Raw genomic sequence first — 14,019 nt, forward strand, 5'->3', positions numbered from 1 at the left:
GTAAACTTGGCAGTAGAAAATCTTAACAGTATACTTGACCTCTCAGCTTCCCTATCAAATTTAAAATAGAAAATTAATAAATCACAAATGGTATGATGAATGCAAAAATATAAGAAAGAAACTGAGAAACCTGTCCAACCAAAAACAGAGGGACCAGAAATTCACTATGGTGAATCACTAAAACAATACAGAAATACACTATGGAAAAAGAAGTAACAGCACGTCAGAAATCAGCTCAATGTAATTGAAGAATCCATAGAATCTAACCACTTCTGGGAAAATTGGAAAACACTAAACAAAAACAAAGAATTATCTATCCAAAATGGAGATGTATGGGTAAACCACTTCTCCAATTTTTTTGGCTCTATAACAAAGAGCAAAAAAATATACGAATCAACTATTAAAGACTACCGGAACCCACTGGATTCTCCAATTACCTTGAATGAGTTACAGGACAAAGTAAAAAGCCTCCAATGCAAAAAGGCATGTGGTGTTGATGGTATCCTTAATGAAATGATCAAATATACAGACAACAAATTCCAATTGGCTATACTAAAAGTCTTTAACATCATCCTTAGCTCTGGCATCTTCCCCAATATTTGGAACCAAGGACTGATCACCCCAATCCACAAAAGTGGCGACAAATTTGACCCCAATAACTACCGTGGAATATGAGTCAACAGTAACCTTGGGAAAATCCTCTGCATTATCATTAACAGCAGACTCGTACATTTTCTCAATGAAAACAATGTACTGAGCAAATGTCAAATTGGCTATTCACCCTGCACACCCTAATTGACAACCAAACAAACCAAAACAAAGGCAAAGTCTTCTCATGCTTTGTTGATTTCAAAAAAGCCTTCGACTCAATTTGGCATGAGGGTCTGCTATACAAATTGATGGAAAGTGGTGTCGGGGTTAAAACATACAACATAAAATCCATGAACACAAAAAACACGCACATTTCTTCCCACAGGGCCATGGGGTGAGACAGGGATGCAGCTTAAGCCCCACCCTCTTCAACATATATATCAACGAATTGGCGCGGGCACTAGTAAAGTCTGCTTCACCCAGCCTCACCCTACTAGAATCCGAAGTCAAATGTCTACTGATGATCTGGTGCTTCTGTCACCAACCAAGGAGGGCCTACAGCTGCACCTAGATCTTCTGCACAGATTCTGTCAGACCTGGGCCCTGACAGTAAGTCTCAGTAAGACCAAAATAATGCTGTTCCAAAAAAGGTCCAGTCACCAGGACCACAAATACAAATTCCATCTAGACACTGTTGCCCTAGAGCACACAAAAAAAACTATACATACCTTGGCCTAAACATCAGCGCCACAGGTAACTTCCACAAAGCTGTGAACGATCTGAGAGACAAGTCAAGAAGGGCATTCTACGCCATCAAAAGGAACATAAAATTCAACACACCAATTAGGATCTGGCTAAAAATACTTGAATCAGACAGAGCCCATTTCCCTTTATGGTTGTGAGGTCTGGAGTCCACTCACCAACCAAGACTTCACAAAATGGGACAAACACCAAATTCAGACTCTGCATGCAGAATTCTGCAGAAATATCCTTAGTGTACAACGTAGAACACCAAATAATGCATGCAGAGCAGAATTAGGAAGATGCCCACTAAATATCAAAATCCAGAAAAGAGCCATTCAATTCTACAACCACCTAAAAGGAAACAATTCCCAAACCTTACATAACAAAGCCATCACTTACAGAGAGAGGAACCTGGAGAAGAGTCCCCTAAGCAAGCTGTTCACAAACACACCCCACAGAGCCCCAGGACAGCAACACAATTAGACCCGAACAAATCACAAGAAAACAAAAAGAAAGATAATGCTTTCAAGTAATGTCAAGTAATTAACAAAAAAACAGAGCAAATTAGAATGCAATTTGGCCCTAAACAGAGTACACAGTGGCAGAATACTTGACCACTGTGACTGACCCAAAATTATGGAAAGCTTAGACTATGTACAGACTCAGTGAGCATAGCCTTGCTATTGAGAAAGGCCGCCGTAGGCAGACCTGGCTCTCAAGAAAAGACAGGCTATGTGCTCACTGCCCACAAAATGAAGTGGAAACTGAGCTGCACTTCCTAATATCCTGCCCAATGTATGACCATATTAGAGAGACATATTTCCCTCAGATTACACAGATCCACAAAGAATTCAAAAACAAATCCAATTTTGATAAACCCCCATATCTACTGGGTGAAATTCCAGTGTGCCATCACAGCAGCAAGATTTGTGACCTGTTGCCACAAGAAAAGGGCAACCAGTGAAGAACAAACACCATTGTAAATACAACACATATTTATGCTTATTTATTTTCCCTTTTGTATTTTAACCATTTGTACATAGTTACAACACTATGTATGTATATAAATAAAATGACATTAATAATGTCTTTATTGTTTTGAAACTTCTGTATGTGTAATGTTTACTGTTCATTTGTATTGTTTATTTCACTTTCGTATATTATCTACCTCACTTGCTTCGGCAATGTTAACACGTTTCCCATGCCAATAAAGCACATTGAGAGAGACACAGAGACACAGAGAGACAGAGACACAGAGAGACAGAGAGACAGAGAGACAGAGAGACAGAGAGACAGAGAGACAGAGAGACAGAGAGACAGAGAGACAGAGAGACAGAGAGACAGAGAGACAGAGAGAGAGAATGGCCCATTTCTTTCAGGGTGATGCATGAGGTGTGTTATCAGTATTGACCGGTATCATTAAACTTCATTACCCAGTGGCTAGACGTGTGTCACTTCCTGTTAGAACACTGACTGGTCATCGTCCTCTCTCTCCGACTGTAGCACTATGAAGACAGTACACTGTCTAGTCTATGGGGTGCATTAGCATGCCTAGTGGCATATCTAACACTTGTGTGCCTCTAGAAATCTTAACTAATGCTGGAATGGTACCTGTTTGTACAGTAACTGTTCATTCTCTCGGGCGTAACAAAACAAGATGTCTGTCAGCTTGGTCCTTACGTCCTCCTCTTGGAAGTAACGCATCTCAGGAAACCTACGGACAGAATAGAAAAAAGAGGGGAGGGGGGAGAAGAGAGTGTTTATTTCAGAGGTGTACAGTAGATATGAGAATGACAGTCTGATAAACATTTAAATACAGCTCTGGTTAACAGTTAAGAAATGTTTAAATCAGACTCACGTTCTCATAACATCCTGTTTGATCATCCCTCTCAACTCATTGTCCTGGAAGAACTTGTTCCACAGGCTCTGGACAGGAGGGAGGAGAACACAATGACATATGGACCAGGAAATACACCCTAGACTCATTCACCTAGCCTCCTACGACCAGACTGATTATTAAATGTTGGACGCGGTTCCCATTCCCCATTGGGGTCAATACAAGGACATTTGGGTAAATTACAAAATAAAGGAAGCCCCAACATAAAGTGTCTTAATAGGGTGCTGGGCACCACGAGCCAGAACAGCTTTAATGCATCTAGATCCTACAAGAGTCTGGACCGCTATCGTAGGGATATGACACCATTCTTCTATGAGAAATGTTGTTGATGGAGGTGGAAAACCTAAAACCTGACTCAGACGGCCATGGCATATGGCTTACATCGTTTTCATGCTCAACAACCATTCAGGCACATCTTGTGCCCTGTGGGTGGGGGCATTGTCATCCTATGGGGGCATAGCCATGGTAGCCTAAATAATATCCAGCATTTTTATGACCTTAAACATGATGGGATGTTAATTGCTTCATTAACTCAGGAAACACACCTGTGTGGAAGCACCTGCTTTATATCCGGCATGACATCATTTTGACAGTTACCTGTATACAGATCATAATAAAGGAATCCTAAAGGTATTATAATAAGTAGCATTTACAACAGGGACACCCCACTTAGTCCTGTGATAGAGTTATTTAAATGTTTACATTCCCACGGTTCTGGAAAAAGAGTTGTATCTAGAGAGACTGAGGCTACACCTACCCCCTCGTCCTGTGAGAGTGGGTTGTTGACCACCAAGTCCTGCTGGCCTGCAGCCTTACGGGGGTTGGTGATGTGCTGAGAGGAGGAGAGGCGGTCAGTGACTGGCGGACGCGCACACACAGAGTAAAAAGTAGGAGTTGATGCTCACCCAAACGAGCAGGCACAGGTGAACGCATGACACGCGCACATACACACCAACTCACTCGCTCTTTGATCTTCTCGTACTGGGATCGTAACTCCTTGGTCTTGTTGATCCATTGGCTCTTATCCTCAGGAAGGACCTCCAGGTACAACTAGAAGACAACACACATGACTCACATGGTAGAACTACCTTCAGACACCCAAGAACCATGTTTGTCTGTGACTGGTTTACCTTCCAGCACACACTGCGGAATCGGCTGCTCCGCAATCGACCGTTGATGCCTGCCTGACGGATCCTGGTCAGGTAATTACTGTTCAGAAACAAGTCATCCCATTCTTTCCTTTAGAGGGAGGGAGGTAATGAGAGAGATAAAAGGTTGTGAGTTTTCAGCCCTCTCCAATTTTATTTAATCTAATATGGAATAAGCAGAGAATTAGATCTGGCTGTGACGTGGACCAAAACATAAATTACACACATTACCTGTAGGAGAGGAAAGTGGACTCAGACAAAGTGCTACTATCCAGAGATCCTCCTGTTAAACACACATGAAAAGCATTAAACATGCAGCCACTAGAAGGCGCTATAGACACCAATGATGTGGCACAATGAAGCTCAGCTCCAACATAATGGATGATTGAATACTTGATCAATGCACCCTTTTCTGACGAAGGCATGTTTTCTTATAAACTCAGAAAAAACAGAAACGTCCCTTTATCAGGACCCTGTCTTTCAAATAATTCGTAAAATCCAAATAACTTCACAGATCTTCATTGTAAAGGGTTTAAACACCGTTCCCCATGATTGTTCAATGAACCATAAACAATTAATGAACATGCACCTGTGGAACGGTCGTTAAGACACTAACAGTTTACAGACGGTAGGCAATTAAGGTCACAGTTATGAAAATGTAGGACACTAGAGGCCTTTCTTTCTACTGACTCCAGAAACCACCAAAAGAAAGATGCCCAGGGTCCCTGCTCATCTGCGTGAATGTGCCTTAGGCATGCTGCAAGGAGGCATGAGCACGGCAGATGTGGCCAGGGCAATAAATTGCAATGTCCGTACTGTGAAACGCCTAAGACAGCGCTACAGTGAGACAGGACGGACAGCTGATTGTCCTCGCAGTGGCAGACCACGTGTAACAACACCTGCACAGGATCGGTACATCCGAACAGCACACCTGCGGGACAGGTACAGGATGGCAACAACAACTGCCCGAGTTACACCAGGAACGCACAATCTCTCCATCAGTGCTCAGACTGTCCGCAATAGGCTGAGGGAGGCTGGAATGAAAGCTTGTAGGCCTGTTATAAGGCAGGTCCTCACCAGACATCACGGGCAACGTTGTCTCCTATGGGGACAAACCCACCTTCGCTGGACCAGACAGGACTGGCAAAAAGTGCTCTTCATTGACAAGTTGTGGTTTTGTCTCACCAGGGGTGATGGTCGGATTCACGTTTATCGTTGAAGGAATGAGCGTTACACCGAGGCCTGTACTCTGGATTGGGATCGATTTGGATGTGGAGGGTCCGTCATGGTCTGTCACAGCATCATCGGACTGAGCTTATCATCATTGCAGGCAATCTCAACGCTGTACGTTACAGGGAAGACATCCTCCTCCCTCATGTGGTACCCTTCCTGCAGGCTCATCCTGACATTACCTCTAGCATGACAATGCACCCAGAAATACTGCTTGTTCTGTGCGTGATTTCCTGCAAGATAGGAATGTCCGTGTTCTGCCATGGCCAGCGAAGATCCCGGATCTCAATCCCATTGAGCACATCTGGGACCTGTTGGGTCGGAGGGTGAGGGCTGGGGCCATTCCCCACAGAATTGTCCGTAAACTTGCAGGTGCCTTGGTGGAAGAGTGGGGTAACATCTCACAGCAAGAACAGGCAAATCTGGTGCAGTCCATGAGGAGGAGATGCACTGCAGTACTTAATGCAGCTGGTGGCCACACCAGATACTGACTTACTTTTGATTTTAACCCCCCCCCCCCCCCAGGGGACCCATTATTCCATTTCTGTTAGTCACATGTCTGTGGAACTTGTTCAGTTGTGTCTCAGTTGTTGAATCTTATGTTCATTCAAATATTTACACATGTTAAGTTTGCTGAAAATAAACACAGTTGACAGTGAGAAGACATTTATTTTATTTTTTTTCCCCCTTGAGTTTACAATGTAGAAAATAGTAAAAATAAAGAAAAACCCTTAAATGAGTAGGTGTGTCCAAACTTGACTGGTACTGTAAATATTTTACTGATCTATACTAGGAGTCATTTCGATATAATATCATACAGAAGTAACTATCGACTTTTCCCCACATTACTAGATAAACATTTCATATTCAGAATAGCTTAATTAAGCCTCAGATGATAAGACTTATAACATGTTAATAAATCCTTAACGAATGTGTTGTAAATGTCGACTCACCACGGCTGAGATTCCTGTTTAAGTTGTGGAGCGGGTCAAAACCTATCTCCTGCTCTCCCTCTGGCTGGAGAGGGTGGTGAGTCTCAAAGTTAGGGTGCTGCATGACACCCACCCAACAGAACCTGTGATGAGAACAACAGGACGGGTTAGAACTACCCGTGTACCATAGAACAAGAACAAGTCCAAACAAACAAAACACTGTGTAAACTTAAACGACTAAACCCAGATATAAAGTATGTAGAAAAGATTATAGACCTACAGTATAGAATTTTGATAAAAATCATCTTTGAGCACTAACAGGCATCAAAATAAAAGCTAGACAGTCAGGCAATAGAACATTCCCAAAACAATTTAATTGTTTTTAAATCCTGACAATTTAATAGTATTGTTTTTAAATGGAAATGTCACAATTTCTCAACTCCAGCCCAACATCAACATATGTGAAAATGGCACATTTCTATAATTTTCACATATGTTGATATTGAGCTGGAGCTGGAGATGAATATGAAGTTGAAAACTTGTGATGTTTCCCTTTGAGCAAAAGAACACAGCATTAGCTATGGCAAAATGCATAGAACTGCAGGAAATTATCTTTCAAATGATCTCAGCTCCATGGCAGAATGTGTAGAATCCCTGGAAATTAGCTTTAAAACTGCTACATCTTCTGTCAGCTGAATGGCAAAACCTTAAAACTGCAAAAATATATCTCTGCTCCAAGGAGAAATTCTGAGAATTGCAGGAAATAGGTTTGAAAATGCTAAAACACCAAAATAAATGTGCTAAAATTACACTGTGCCGACCGCGCCCATTGTGCCGACAGCACCTACCACCACCTAAGCCCCTTTTTAACCCAGAAAAAACATGGATGACTGCAGCAGTAAATACCATGGAGTAACTGAACACACCAGAGCAAGAGCAGGAGGATTTATCTGATAATAGAAAGAGTGGGAGGAAGTTGAGCAATTAAAAACAGAACAGTATAAAATGGGAATATTCTTATCCAATTAAGCTTTAGGCCTAGGCTTTTTTGTCTTTGTTCCATGTCAGTACTTACAGTCACAACAATGTGTTTCTCCTCAGCTTAGACTCACGACAGATGAAGGCGTATCTGAGAGAAACAACACAGAGGGACATTCAGGACAAAAAGAAGAGAAATCAAAGATCAAAAACAAAAAAAAAAGTATTTGTATCTCTCTCTATCCCTGGGTATGGAGATCACACCAAATGAATTCAACACAACACTAGTGAAGGGAATTCAACAAGACAATAGTGAAGGAGGAACTGATAGATCTGATGACTGACTTCGTTGCTGCATGAAGTTTAGACTACTGTAATGTGTGCCGAGTGGCTTTCAAACATTGCTGACAGCCTACACTGTAATAAGACAGATTGGACAAGAACAAGAAGTGGAAAATAACATTATGTAAATTGACATGAAAATGTGTATGCAAATGATAGAGTGACTTGTGCACAAAAACAACCACTTCCATGGAGAAAGTAGGGAATAAGGATAGCTCAGGGAATGTTCAGACTGACAGCTCTATGTGGGAGATGTGACAAATAGACACTACAACGCCATGGAAATCAGACTAAGTCCTACAGTATCAAAAGAGAGAAATCATGCCGTTTCGCATAATACGATAGGCCATCGAGCATCTCCATTCCAGAATTAGCCTAAACCCCTAAACCACACACACATCTTTCATTAAAAAAAACACCAACATTTTATAACATCCTCAATAAACCCTGTTTATCTTATTTAGGTTAAACAACTCCTCCTGTCTGTTCTTTATCATGGATAGGCCTCGCAGGTTATCAATGTGTTGGTGTGTACACACATTGGAACCTAGCCTACATAACACATGCCTCCTTCCACTGCAGCAGCGCACACATTATGCATGTCCCTTTATTAATTATGGAAATCACCTTTACAAAAGGCATCTCCTTAAACCCATTAACGAGGCGCATGGAACGGGGCTTCCATAAATCAGCCGTGCACGCTACCAAAATAAATCATTTTATATGCATAATGCATGCTCCTGTTTGCCTCGGCAACATCTGTTCTTCACAAAGACTAATGCCTTCTTTAAGTAATTTCAGTTTTTCTTCTCCCCCTTTTAAAAAGGCATTATCCCATTAAATAATTAGAACTAATCTCCAATGAGAGAGAGAGAGATGCTGTGAATAGGTAAATAATGGGTTGCGTTTCCTCATTTTGAACTAGAATGGATTCTGAAAATAGTTTGACGTGTTTCAGACGTGCCTAATCGTCTAGTTCCTCAAACTCTACGACGGCTCACTGTCAGGCCACGGGCTGTGTACGTTTCATGTCTAATGAATTTTTACAGAAGAATCAGAACATGTAACAGAAGCTACTAGCAGTGCAGCATCTCAAGGTCCTCTAATCATGTAAGATGACGGCCTTCATCTTCAAATGGCCCAATAGAGACCAACCAAACCATTATTAGAAGAAGGGGGAGTTCCAATCTCAATATTTAGAAATGTAACAACTACACTGAACAAAAATATAAACACAACAGGTAAAGTGTTGGTCCCATGTTTCATGAGCTGAAATAAAATATCCCAGAAATGTTCCAAACGCACAAAAAGCTTATTTCTCTCAATTTGTGCAGAAATTTGTTTACAACCCGGTTAGTGAACATTTCTCCTTTCCCAAGATAATTCATCTACCTGACAGGTGTGGCATATCAAGTAGCTGATTAAACAGCATGATCATTACACAGCTGCAAATTATGCTGGGGACAATAAAAGGCCACACTAAAATGTGCAGTTTTGTAACGCAACACAATGCCTCAAGTTGAGGGAGAGTGCCATTGGCATGCTGACTGCAGGAATGTCCACCAGAGCTGTTGTCAAAGAATTGAATGTTAATTTCTCTAAGCCGCCTCCAACGACGTTTTCGAGGATGACAGTACATCCAACAGGCCTCACAACCACGTGTAACCACTCCAGCCCAGGACCTCCACATCCAGCTTCTTCACCTGCGGGATCGCCTGCGGGATCGTCTGAGATAAGCTGCCCGGACAGCTGGTGAAACTGGGTTTGCACAACCAAATAATTTCTGCACAAACAGTCGCAGGGAAGCTCGTGTGTGTGTGCTGGTCGTCCTCACAGGGTATTGACCTGACTGTTCTAGAATGTAGGGCACCGACCTCAGCGGGAAAATTCTCACCTTCAATGGCCACTGGAGAAGTAAGCTCTTCATGGATCAATCCCAGGTTAACTGTACCGAGCAGCTAGTAGACAGCGTGTATGGTGCTAAAAAACCATTTGAAAAGGAATACGTGACCAACAGATGCATATCTCTATTCCCAGTTACGTGAAATCCAAAGATTAGGGCCTAATGGATTTACTTAAATTGACTGATTTCCTTTTATGAACTAACTAGGGTTGCAAAGGGTCGGAAACTTTCCGGACAATTTCCGGAATTTAGCATGGGAAGTTAAGCCCGGGAATTTAGCTTAAATTCATTAAAAATAGTTAGCTTATAACAGTGAACCTTTTGGTTAAACTGTCCTCAATTCAATGGAATTGCAACCCTCTGCAATTCTGCCATCACAAGGACAGCTGATTCTCAAGATCTTGCACACTAATGAGATGCTATTGAGCCCACACTACTACACTGGAGACAAGGACTACACGCTTTCTGGTAAGTTTTGATTACAATACTGGGTGGGGTGAATATATTTTATATGACATTATTTTTGTTTAACTAGTAAATAGTAGCCTACAGCAAAGTGTGTTTAAATGATTTCTAACTTAATTTCTGCTAGTTAGTGTTTGCTACCATGTGGGTTTTAGCTTGCTTGAGCCTGCTAACTGAGGAGTGTTAATTCACTTATTTTAAAACATTTATATTACAAAGGAGTTTTTTAATCTAACTCCTTAACTATTTATCTGTACATGGAATTGTATTTAGATTTTTTTTTACTAATCTTTACAGGAAAATTCCACGGGCATCATCTGATGTGTGGAGACATTTCACTGCAGCAGTGTACATTTGCAAATACTGTGCCAAATCATATGTGACGAACGCAAATAAAGATGCAGAATCATCTGGCCAAGTGCATAAAGTTCCCTCAGAGCTCACAAGCAACCTCGAATAGAAGATGAGACTTCTGTCAGAGGTGAAAATGATGTATCACACACCTTATAGATAGCAACAGCTCATGGTCCTCCTGGAATCGGAACTTATTTTTTTTAACTCAATGGAGGTACGTAGTCAGAGAAATGATGAATGTCTTGCTTGAGCTGTGTATGCAACTGGTTCACCTCTGACGCTCACAGGCAATGTGTATTGGAAGAGATTTCTGAATGTTCTTCGCCCAGCATACACCCCTCCAACCAGACATGCTTATCTACTCATTTGCTGGATGCAGAGTTCAACAGAGTTCAAGTGAAGGTCAAACAAATCATAGCGAAAGCAGACTATTGCAATCATCTCTGATGGGTGGTCGAATGTTCGTGGGCAAGGAATAATTAACTACATCATTTCCACCCCTCAACCAGTATTCTACAAGAGCACAGACAAGGGACAATAGACACGCCGGTCTCTACACTGCAGATGAGCTGAAGGCAGTCAATGACCTTCGACCACAGAAGGTATTTGCACTGGTGACAGACAATGCAGTCACCATGAAGGCGAACATAAGGCTGCTTGCTCTAAAGTGGAGGAGTCCTACCCCCACATCACACCCATTGACTGTGCTGCTCATGCATGGAATCTGCTCCAGATTCCCCCTGTGGGGGAGGGGCGTGGGCCTGGGAGGGCCTAGGTGTGGGTGGGCCTGGGAAGGCACAGGCCCACCCACCCAATCAGATAGAAAAAAAGCTAAACAACAATGTAATATTATTAGTAAAATACTCCAACATTTACAGTGGGGCAAAAAAGTACACTGCTCAAAAAAAATAAAGGGAACACTAAAAATAACATCCTAGATCTGAATGAAATATTCTTATTAAATACTTTTTTCTTTACATAGTTGAATGTGCTGACAACAAAATCACAAAAATTATCAATGGAAATCAAATTTATCAACCCATGGAGGTCTGGATTTGGAGTCACACTCAAAATTAAAGTGGAAAACCACACTACAGGCTGATCCAACTTTGATGTAATGTCCTTAAAAGTCAAAATGAGGCTCAGTAGTGTGTGTGGCCTCCATGTGCCTGTATAACCTCCCTACAATGCCTGGGCATGCTCCTGATGAGGTGGCGGATGGTCTCCTGAGGAATCTCCTCCCAGACCTGGACTAAAGCATCCGCCAACTCCTGGACAGTCTGTGGTACAACAGTTGGTGGCTGGAACGAGACATGATGTCCCAGATGTGCTCAATTGGATTCAGGTCTGGGGAACGGGCGGGCCAGTCCATAGCATCAATGCCTTCCTCTTGCAGGAACTGCTGACACACTCCAGCCACATGAGGTCTAGCATTGTCTTGCATTAGGAGGAACCCAGGGCCAACCGCACCAGCATATGGTCTCACAAGGGGTCTGAGGATCTCATCTCGGTACCTAATGGCAGTCAGGCTACCTCTGGCGAGCACATGAAGGGCTGTGTGGCCTCCCAAAGAAATGCCACCCCACACCATGACTGACCCACCGCCAAACCGGTCATGCTGGAGGATGTTGCAGGCAGCAGAACGTTATCGACACGGCGTCTCCAGACTGTCACATCTGTCACGTGCTCAGTGTGAACCTGCTTTCATCTGTGAAGAGCACAGGGCGCCAGTGGCGAATTTGCCAATCTTGGTGTTCTCTGGCAAACGCCAAACGTCCTGCACGGTGTTGGGCTGTAAGCACAACTCCCACCTGTGGACGTCGGGCCCTCATACCACCCTCATGGAGTCTGTTTCTGACCGTTTGAACAGACACATGCACATTTGTGGCCTGCTGGAGGTCATTTTGCAGGGCTCTGGCAGTGCTCCTCCTGCTCCTCCTTGCACAAATGTGGAGGTAGCGGTCCTGCTGCTGGGTTGTTGCCCTCCTACGGCTTCCTCCACATCTCCTGATGTACTGGCCTGTCTCCTGGTAGCGCCTCTATGCTCTGGACACTACGCTGACAGACACAGCAAACCTTCTTGCCACAGCTCGCATTGATGTCCCATCCTGGATGAGCTGCACTACCAGAGCCACTTGTGTGGGTTGTAGACTCCGTCTCATGATACCACTAGAATGAAAGCACCGCCAGCATTCAAAAGTGACCAAAACATCAGCCAGGAAGCATAGGAACTGAGAAGTGGTCAGTGGTTATCACCTGCAGAACCACTCCTTTATTGGTTGTCTTGTTAATTGCCTATAATTTCCACCTGTTGTCTATTCCATTTGCACAACAGCATGTGAAATTTATTGTCAATCAGTGTTGCTTCCTAAATGGACAGTTTGATTTCACAGAAGTGTGATTGACTTGGAGTTACATTATGTTGTTTAAGTGTTCCCTTTATTTTTTTGAGCAGTGTATTTAGTCAGCCACCAATTGTGCAAGTTCTCCAACTTAACAAGATGAGGCCTGTAATTTCCATCATAGGTACACTTCAACTATGACAGACAAAATGAGAAGAAAAAAAATCCAGAAAATCACATTGTAGGATTTTTAATGGATTTATTTGCAAATTATAGTGGAAAATGACTATTTGGTCAATAACAAAAGTTTCTCAATACTTTGTTATATATCCTTTGCTGGCAATGACAGAGGTCAAACGTTTTCTTTAAGTCTTCACAAGGTTTTCACACACTGTTGCTGGTATTTTGGCCCATTCCTCCATGCAGATATCCTCTAGAGCAGTGATGTTTTGGGGCTGTTGCTGGGCAACACGGACTTTCAACTCCCACCAAAGATTTTCTATGGGGTTGAGATCTGGAGACTGGCTAGGCCACTCCAGGACCTTGAAATGCTTCTTACGAAGCCACTCCTTCGTTGCCCGGGTGGTGTGTTTGGGATCATTGTCATGCTGAAAGACCCAGCCACGTTTCATCTTCAATGCCCTTGCTGATGGAAGGAGGTTTTCACTCAAAATCTCACGATACATGGCCCCATTCATTCTTTCCTTTACACGGATCAGTCGTCCTGGTCCCTTTGCAGAAAAACCCAGCCCCAAAGCATGATGTTTCCACCCCCATGCTTCACAGTAGGTATGGTGTTCTTTGGATGCAACTCAGCATTCTTTGTCCTCCAAACACGACGAGTTGAGTTTTTACCAAAAAGTTATATTTTGGTTTCATCTGACATTCTCCCAATCTTCTTCTGGATCATCCAAATGCTCTCTAGCAAACTTCAGACGGGTCTGGACATGTACTGGCTTAAGCAGGGGGACACGTCTGGCACTGCAGGATTTGAGTCCCTGGCGGCGTAGTGTGTTACTGATGGTAGGCTTTGTTACTTTGGTCCCAGCTCTCTGCAGGTCATTTACTAGGTCCCCCCGTGTGGTTCTGGGAT

At 42.9% G+C, this 14,019-nt stretch overlaps 1 protein-coding gene across 11 annotated transcripts in view; it reads right to left on the reverse strand.

Annotated features, from left to right (window-relative positions):
* The window catches only part of LOC110489385 (TBC1 domain family member 5), a 40,927-nt gene that overhangs the window by 19,495 nt on the left and 7,413 nt on the right, over positions 1–14,019 (reverse strand). For 3 of the 11 annotated variants that reach the window (XM_036971600.2, XM_090228492.1, XM_036971601.2), the window contains exons 2-9: positions 7,618–7,671; positions 6,564–6,685; positions 4,612–4,663; positions 4,363–4,471; positions 4,193–4,282; positions 3,990–4,064; positions 3,194–3,261; positions 2,947–3,049 (exon numbers count right to left, since the gene is read on the reverse strand). In XM_036971600.2, the coding sequence (XP_036827495.2) occupies positions 2,947–3,049; positions 3,194–3,261; positions 3,990–4,064; positions 4,193–4,282; positions 4,363–4,471; positions 4,612–4,663; positions 6,564–6,666 (600 nt within the window). In that variant the 5' untranslated portion in view covers positions 6,667–6,685; positions 7,618–7,671. Of the gene's footprint in view, positions 1–2,946; positions 3,050–3,193; positions 3,262–3,989; positions 4,065–4,184; positions 4,283–4,362; positions 4,472–4,611; positions 4,664–6,563; positions 6,686–7,448; positions 7,493–7,617; positions 7,672–9,756; positions 9,843–14,019 lie in introns of all 11 variants that reach the window. The other 8 variants (XM_036971602.2, XM_036971603.2, XM_036971604.2 and 5 more) reach the window with 6 other exon arrangements.

The sequence above is a fragment of the Oncorhynchus mykiss genome, chromosome 30, assembly GCF_057628025.1.
Source record: "Oncorhynchus mykiss isolate SJ-2025 chromosome 30, ASM5762802v1, whole genome shotgun sequence".
NCBI lineage: Eukaryota > Metazoa > Chordata > Actinopteri > Salmoniformes > Salmonidae > Oncorhynchus > Oncorhynchus mykiss.